This window comes from Phaethon lepturus, unplaced genomic scaffold, assembly GCF_000687285.1.
Source record: "Phaethon lepturus isolate BGI_N335 unplaced genomic scaffold, ASM68728v1 scaffold48290, whole genome shotgun sequence".
Lineage (NCBI taxonomy): Eukaryota > Metazoa > Chordata > Aves > Phaethontiformes > Phaethontidae > Phaethon > Phaethon lepturus.
Genome location: NW_010515002.1, coordinates 1716 through 9889, shown reverse-complemented (window position 1 = coordinate 9889; position 8174 = coordinate 1716). Strand labels below are relative to the sequence as shown.

The following is an 8174-nucleotide window of genomic DNA, read 5'->3' as shown; positions in this document are numbered from 1 at the left end:
CCGGTGCTGCACTCGCGCCTGCCGTGGGTGCTGCGAGACCCCGCTGTGGAGCCACCGAACCGGGGCAACCGTGAGCGGCCCCACAGAGCCCGGCCTTGCTCCGGAGGGTGAAGCTTGCTCGGGTGTAATGAGCCTAACGAGCCCATGCCCCCAGGTCGTCACGTCACCCGGGGGCAGTTTTTGGCTTTTGGTGACCCTGCTTGTAACGTCAGTGTAGGTGTGGGTGCAGGAAGGCAGCCGGGTGCGTGAGTGTACCTTTTGGAGTAGGGGGGAATCGGCAGTGGGAGGCCTGTGGACAAAGGGAGCTCCAGCTTCTTGCTTGTGGAGATGAGGCAAATTGAGCTGCTTGACGATTCGGAACCAAAATATGATGGGGAATGTCTTAGAGTTGTGGAGTGAGGTCTGGCAATGGGAGCAGGATCCTAAGAACTAGCACCTCAGGCTTGGGACCCAGTGTGCCATCTTACCAAGGGGTTTTCTCCTTCGCTCTTGACTCTCAGGTCCCACTAGAGAGGTAAAGGTGAGCATTCCTTCCCTCTAAGGTAGGATCTACAAGGCTTCGTTATCACCTCTGCACTTGGAAAGGGTAGTTTAGCTCCCTGGATGCCATAGGGCCCTCCTTGCTTGTGGTGAGACATGTAGATGTCACTTGCTTGGCAGTAAACCAGAGACATCTCTTCAGGAGCTGCCTGCTTAGGTGTCTCCAGTACTGGTGCACAAGGACTTTGGGCAAAGCATGGGTGATATCCTGAGCTTCATTTTATCTTCCTTCACTTTTCCTTGGTGGTGCTTCTCTCCTTCCTGGGGAGCACATTTAAAGAGAGAAGGTAGATGCCCTGAAGGTGCACATACGGCTCCTGGAGCTGTGGCCAGTAAAGATGGGTGTGAAGAGGGGAAGTTAACCTGGAAAACAGAGCCACAGCAAACACAGGCCATGTGGATGGTTGCAGCCTCTCTTGTATGGGGTTCTGGGATCTCTCAGACATTCTTCCCCTCCCCCTGAAATCCCCCCTGCACACTCAGACACACTGCTGATTGCCTCCCCCCTCCTTGCCATAGCAGCTCCTTAGCCACTGATGATCTGCACTGGTTTCTGTCCTATGCAGTTGCCTCACATAGTCATCACTGCCTGTTGTCCCTGTAGATGCCTCACTCTAGAAGGTACCGCTCGTCGGAGCGCAGCAGCCGAGGCAGCTATCATGAGCGCTACAGAAGTCGCAAACACAAGAGACGGCGGACACGGTCACGATCCAGCAGCAGCGAGCGTGACCGTCGGCACCGTCGGGAAGACAGTTACCATGTTCGATCCAGGAGGTGAGTCTGCAAAGATGAGGCAGGACCTTGAACCCTGTGGTGTTTCTCCAGCTCAGCCAGAGGCAGCTGTGGTCAGCCCAGCTTCTGGGTGGCCTGGGCCCTATTCTCTCCTGTGCTCTGAGCTGTAACTTCCCAGGCAGTGTTGTAATTGAATCCCCTATGCTTGCTTTCCCTCCCTAGCTATGACGACCACTCGGCAGACAGGAGGGCCTATGACCGGCGTTACTGTGACAGCTACCGGCGGAACGATTACAGCCGCGAGCGAGGGGAAGCCTACTATGAACCTGAGTACCGTCATTCCTATGAGTACCGACGCTCCCGGGACCGTGAGGGCAGCTACCGGAGCTGCAAAAGCAGCCGGCGTAAGCACAGGCGGAGGCGGCGCCGCAGCCGGTCCTTTAGTCGCTCCTCATCGGTGAGTATCCTGCTGTTCTGGGCCTCCCCTGTAACCTTTCTCTCCCAGGTGGCGAGCTGGGTAAGTAGAAAACTCACTTTCTAATGCTCTCTTGGACTCAGCTTGAGAAATGCATAGAAGGCCTTTGATGCAGACAGCAGTTCCTGTCCACCATCCTGATGCGCCTCGGCAGTGGCTGCCCTGTGCCAACTGGGCACAGGCGGCTCAGACCCTCTCTTTAGTGTTGCCTGCTCAGAGGTGGGAAGGAGGACAGGTGCGCCTTGCAAGGCTGGCGTGTCCCCCAGGGTAGTGCTGCAGTTCTCAGCAACTTTATCCCTGCAGAGCGCTGCTTTTGTTCGGTGATGCTCATTAAGAGCTGTCTAAGAACCCCAGCCAAGCAGTCTCTTGTGTGAGGTTTATGCACCAAATGTTCCGCTGACCCTGGTCCCAGAGAGCTCGGTCTGCCTGTGACAGTCAGCTCGGTCCCCGTGGTCCCTGGTTCGGGCCTCTCTTCTGTGGCAGGAAGCCCCCCATCTCTGAGGGTTAGGTCCTGCGTCAGAGCAGGATCCTTCTGGGTGGGCCCAGCTGGTGTGGGATGTTGTGCGAGGGGCTTTGCAAAGGAGTAGAGCTTGTGGACTGGTCGATTCAGGTGGAGGCAGCAACCATCACAGGCTCTTCCCAGCAGTGTCCCTGGCTTTCTCTTCTTGTCTGTTCTGCTGTTCACCTTCCACTTCTGTTAGACTCCAGCTCTGTGTGTGGAGCTCTCAGTGTTGTCTGGTCTGTTCTGGCTCTATGTTCAGGGATGGGATTGCGGGCTGGATTCAGGTCCCAAGTCTGCTGGCTGGTTGCTCCCAGGTGTGGGGATACTTAGCTGAAGAACTGGAGGCAGGAATTTTCTCTTCTCTGCATAAACCTCTTATCTGCCTCATCCCAGGCTGTCCCTGTTGGGCCTCTGCTTCTTCCTGGAAGTTAGTCCTTCCAGGATCAGCTTCTTTGGGGGAGGGGCTAGGAAGAAGTGTCACATCTTCCCCCAGGCAGTGACTCATAAATTCTCTCTGGTTTTGGATGGATCGTTGTACTGAGAGTTGCTCTGAAGTCTCTGAATTCATCTTTTTCTGAGTATTGGGGCTGGGGGAAACTATGTGGGTGGTTGTTGGAATGGGATGGGGAGTACCTGTGTGGGGCAGCCTGGCCCTTTGTGCAGGACTTCCCAGCACCTGCATTCTGCTGCCTTTCCTCAGTGGCTGCCATGGGGCTGACGTGAACCTCTCCCCGCAGCCACTGAGCACCTGGCTGCAGAGTTGTGCCTCAGCGTGCTCTCTTGGCATTATCCAGGACCCGAAGGCCAGTGCTGTTTCTCTCCGAGCCCCGCTAAGAGCGAGAGCAGCTGGCCCCTTCCACTGCCCCTCTGCTAGCCCTTGTTCTGACCATCTCTGCTCTCACACTGGTTCGGGTGGGGCTGTTTGTAGGTTCTTTTTTTCTTTTTTCTTTTTTTTTTTTTTTTTTTTTTTTGCTACAACGAAAAGCAAACTGTTTTTTTCTTTTCTGAGCTAGTGTGTTGTATCTTGACATGTTCCCTTGCAATATCCCTATCGTTATATATTCCTCTGTGCCGTATGAATTGGCTGGGAATCTCCTCCTGCAACCCCTCCTCAAACAACCATGTGAATTTCCAAACCAACCAATGCGTGACGCTGGCTGCTGCGCTGGTTTGAAAATCTGATTGGTGAATGATGAATTCCCTGTCTGCCTGGGCCAGCAGCGGAGTCGACAGAGCAGCAGAAGGGCCAAGAGTGTGGAGGACGACGACGAGGGGCATCTGATCTATCGCGTCGGCGACTGGCTACAAGAAAGATGTACAGCCAAATCGTAACATAATTTAGCTCTCTAGTTAAGCTCCCATCGCAGTCGCAGATCTGTCTTATCTTTCTGTTTCATTTTATTTTCATTGTTTATTAAAGAGAAACCCTCTCCTTTTCCTTCCCCTTTTGTTAAAGCTACGTTTATATTTTGTATTGTTACTGAAGTGCCAGGGAACTAGGGCAGTTGCCTTGTGCAGCCGGTGTCAGCCTTCCGCTGCTCCGGTCTCTCAAGCTGTGTGCAGGTTAGGTGTTGCAATGCATTCTCCTCTGCCTTGTGTATGCGCTTCATCCAGGTCATGCTCACTCTCTCATCTGCCTTCCTCTCTTTCTCTCCCTCCCAGATGAGATTATTAGCACCTTAGGGGAAGGCACGTTCGGCAGAGTGGTGCAGTGCATCGATCACCGGAGGTACGTCTGCTCCTGGGACAGGGAGGGACACGGTGGTGAGGGAAAAAGAGACCACAGCTGGCAGCGGAGCCTTTTGTGCTTAACATGGGAGCCCTGGGGGTTGTTGAGTCTGTTTCCGGTCCGGGCACTCTCCCTCTTGAGTCGCCTGTGTGTTGGAGAGGGGTCAGGGAGAGCTCCAGGGTCACTTGTAGGGAGGAAAGAAGCACTGCTTTGGTGGACACCCCTTAACAGCCACCTTCTGGCTTGAGCAAGGGTGGTGGAAGGCTGTGCTGCACAGCATCAGGCTGGTTCAGAAAGCCCTTTTTGCAGGGCACAGGCTCTCTGTCCCAGCTCAGGGGTGATCTTGTACTTTCTTCCTGTTTCTCCCCCAGGGGTGGTGCACGTGTTGCTCTCAAAATCATTAAAAATGTAGAGAAATACAAAGAGGCTGCTCGACTGGAAATTAATGTGCTGGAGAAAATCAACGAGAAGGACCCTGAGAACACAAAGTGAGTGTGCTCTTGCTGTTAAAGTGGAGGGGAAAGCATCGCCTTAGCACACTTGCAGGGATGGGATGAGAGACGTTCTTGTTGGTGTGTGACTGAATTTGTTTGTAGCTAGTTTTTGGAGGCATATTGGCTTGCTATGGGATACAGACTGAGCAAAGAAAGGAGGAGTCTGGTACAGGGATAACATAACCGAGTGGTGTGTGCAGATCTGTCCCGAATCAGAATTTTTCTCTCAGTCTTTGTGTCAGGATGTTTGACTGGTTTGACTACCATGGCCACATGTGCATCTCCTTCGAACTGCTGGGGCTCAGCACCTTTGATTTCCTGAAGGACAACAACTACCTGCCTTACCCCATCCACCAAGTACGGCACATGGCCTACCAGGTGTGCCAGGCTGTGAAATGTAAGTGTTCACTGCTCTTCTCTCTGCTGGTCCTTGACTGACCTGGAGAGCTGGGGCAGCTCCCAACGTCCGTGCACTTCTGCAACTGGTGGCCCCAAGCAGCGAGTTTTTGCTGCGGTGCTGCTGTGTCAGTTCTGAGACTGAGCTTTTCTGCCTCTCCAGCAGTGAATGAGTGCTTGGAATGAATCTTTTTTATTTTCCTGATTGTAATGTTTTCCGATGCATCAGGGCTGGCGGTAGCTCAGGCCACTTCAGCATCCACCACCCTACACATTCTAATGATTGATAAAATAAATCTTTGTGCTTCTGATGAAGCATCTTGGCCTGGACTAACCTGACTGTTCACACCTGGTTCTAAATGTGGGCTAAACTGGTACCAGTATGACTAAACTGAATTAATGATGTTTGCTCTTCGGGTGGGTGCAACCTCGCTTTGCTTCTGTTCCATCACCCCAACTTCTGTTTGATTCCTCAGTTCTGCATGACAACAAACTCACTCACACTGACCTTAAGCCGGAGAACATCCTCTTCGTGAACTCTGACTATGAACTCTCCTATAACCTGGAAAAGGTAACAGTGCTGCCATGTGTTAGAGGTCTTCTCTTGGGTTCTTGGTATCCCTGACCTTATCAGCAGGTGGGGGGAGTCTGCACATGGCCACAGGAGACACGGGGTTGACCGACTACGTTCATACACTTGTTCAGGGCCGATATCTTGCATGAACTGCCTGTGTAGTCTATAAATAAGCCACAGGGACCACAGGCTTACCTGGCTGATGGTGAGAGTTTGGGGGCTGTGCCAGCACTGATGTACCCTCTGAAGCCCTCCTGTCCCATGGCGCCCTGTGGTGAAGCCTCAGCTGTGTAAGGAAGGGACTAAGTCCGCATCTCGAAACTCCTGAGTAACTGATACCATTCTCCCTCACGAAGAAGCGGGATGAGCGGAGCGTGAAGAGCACAGCCATCAGAGTGGTGGACTTTGGCAGTGCCACGTTTGATCATGAGCATCACAGCACGATTGTCTCTACCAGGCATTACCGGGCCCCAGAAGTCATACTGGGTAGGTAGCACTTGGTTTTTCTGCAGAGGCAGGCATTCACCTTGAGGGCACTGGGTGCTGCCTGCTGGATTAAGGCGCGTTTTGCCTCCACATCATTCAGTAGCTGTCCTGGGTTTACCCTGGGAGAAGTGCTTTATTTAACATGATCTACAGTGCTATTTTCTGGGACAGCCAACAACTTGGAAGTTGAGGTCATTTGGCATTGCTACCAGCTGGGTGGTATATTGCCATCAGTGTGTCAGGAGCCTGGCTGGAATGGGAATTGTTTTTCCAGTTGTTTGTTTCTTTTTAAAAAGGAGAGGGATTTGGAATCTTAGGGCATAACTAGATCTTTTCTTTAAAAAACATTGTTTTTTAGAGCTTGGCTGGAGCCAGCCCTGTGATGTGTGGAGCATTGGCTGCATCATCTTTGAGTATTACATGGGTTTCACCCTGTTTCAGGTGAGAACTGTATGCTGTATGGCTAGCTCACAACTGATGAAAGAGGATGCTGGCTGTTTCCCAGTACAGCCAGGAGCCTCTGGGACTGATGGGCTTCCTTCCATTACTGCAGTCTTGTAGAGATGACCAAGGTGTTGCCCAGCCATGGGTTCTGAATGGGGGATATGCAGGGCTCTAGGTAGAATGACTGGAAGCTGTTCCATGCCTTCCCTTTATGTTTCCCTCTCTCAGACACATGACAACCGGGAGCACCTGGCTATGATGGAGAGGATCTTGGGGCCAATTCCTTCTCGGATGATCCGAAAGACGAGGTGAGCAAGGCCAGCTGGGCACCACAGGTTTGCCAGCTCTCTCCTGCTTCATGTGTAGTGGTTCTCTCTGAGGGATTGAGCTTTGAAGCTGCCTGCTGAGCTAGTTGTCCATGCTGCTGTAGTGTCCTGAGTAGCATGCGCTGTCAAGTCTGGTGCATTGCTGTTGCTGCAACACATTTTGTGTTCAAGTATAACCTGTTCCCACCTCTTACTCTGACAGGAAACAGAAATATTTCTACCATGGCCGCCTGGACTGGGACGAGAACACCTCCGCTGGCCGCTATGTTAGGGAAAACTGCAAGCCGCTGCGGGTAAGGCAGGGTGGGCAGGAGCATCCAGTTGCTTTATCCTTTTCTCATTGCAGAGTCTTATAGCGCCTGCCCCAGTTGTGAAGATTCTTCCTGTGGGCCAGGTTGGGCCACCAAAAGGGTCAGCCCAGTGTCTTCCCAAAGGAGCCTTGGCTGTCCCAGACATAAACTAGGAAGACTGCAGCAGCCTGAGGTTAATCTGAAGTGGAGGAGGAGGAGGAGGGAACGGAGACCTCGGGAAGTGCCTGGGAAACATGGTGGGGGTGGTGAAAACTCAGCAGTTCCATGCTTGATACAGCAGCCCAGAGTTGGGGTCTAGGATCAGTGGTGGTCTGAACAAACCAGTCTTGCCCCAGCTTAACTGTTCAGCCCAGGGAATGTACTGCAACTGGGGCAGGGTGCAGCATCCCTGGCCCTAATCTCTCCACTCTATCTCCCCAGCGATACCTGACCTCTGAGGCTGAGGACCATCACCGCCTTTTTGACCTCATTGAGAGCATGCTGGAGTATGAGCCATCCAAGCGCATCACCCTGGCCGAAGCCCTCAAGCACCCCTTCTTTGACATGTTGGAGATGGAGCCGAGTACAAAAATGTGGGACTCTAGCAGAGACATCAGCCGGTGACGCCACAGGTGCCATCCTGCCCTCAGATTCTAGCCCCCGTGGAGGCCTGCGTGATTTCTATTCAGACACTTGGTGCTTTTTTTTATACGTGATAACTCCTCCCTGGACACATTTGTAAAGCTGTTAATATGTGAGATACTGTAAATAGCCTATATTCTATATTGGCCTCTGAGCACCATGGACCCAACCTCCTGCTGTTGCTGCTGCCGTTATTGTGAGGCGAGGGGGCCTGTATGTCCATATTGTAAATAGCTTTGTTCAGGTGTTGCTTTGTCTCCTGTTCTCTCCTGCCCTGCTCAGTGTAAATACTCCAGGACTCTCAGCTCTCTGTAGCTTACCTGTTTCCTTGTAAGTTATGAAACTGGTGGGACTGCATGGGAATTATTTTTTGGATCAATGTCATAGCCCATCCCCACACCAGAGTTTTATAAGAATTTTGTATAGTCTTTGTGAAAAATAAATATGAAGTGAATAAACTACCTGGTCTGGGTTGGGACCAGCAGCAGCCGCTTTTGGGGCAGTTCTGCTGGCTGGTTGTGCTCCTGATGTGCAACGGCTGTGC

General features: G+C 52.3%; 1 protein-coding gene across 3 annotated transcripts; it reads left to right on the top strand.

Moving 5' to 3' along the window:
* The first annotated feature begins 934 nt into the window (after window positions 1-934).
* On the top strand, window positions 935-7696 carry CLK2 (CDC-like kinase 2). 3 transcript variants are annotated; one of them, XM_010294628.1, is made up of 12 exons: window positions 935-1314; window positions 1495-1729; window positions 3471-3564; window positions 3912-3978; window positions 4350-4466; window positions 4703-4869; window positions 5345-5439; window positions 5799-5928; window positions 6287-6369; window positions 6601-6680; window positions 6901-6991; window positions 7430-7696. In XM_010294628.1, the coding sequence occupies exons 1-12, from the start codon at window positions 1145-1147 to the stop codon at window positions 7610-7612; spliced, it is 1512 nt and encodes a 503-aa protein (XP_010292930.1). In that variant the 5' UTR covers window positions 935-1144; the 3' UTR covers window positions 7613-7696. The 3 variants fall into 3 exon arrangements, with proteins under 3 accessions (XP_010292930.1, XP_010292946.1, XP_010292938.1); XM_010294644.1 differs by having other exon boundaries at window positions 1145-1314; window positions 3483-3564; XM_010294636.1 differs by having other exon boundaries at window positions 1145-1314; window positions 3468-3564.
* The last annotated feature ends 478 nt before the right edge of the window (window positions 7697-8174 follow it).

Excerpts from the sequence above, each read along its gene's own strand:
- CLK2 (XM_010294636.1), top strand. The coding sequence starts at position 1,145 with ATGCCTCACTCTAGAAGGTACCGCTCGTCGGAGCGCAGCAGCCGAGGC. Across the intron at positions 1,730-3,467 it reads CCTTTAGTCGCTCCTCATCG|CAGCGGAGTCGACAGAGCAG; the intron begins GTGAGTATCCTG and ends TGCCTGGGCCAG. Across the intron at positions 4,870-5,344 it reads GGTGTGCCAGGCTGTGAAAT|TTCTGCATGACAACAAACTC; the intron begins GTAAGTGTTCAC and ends TTGATTCCTCAG.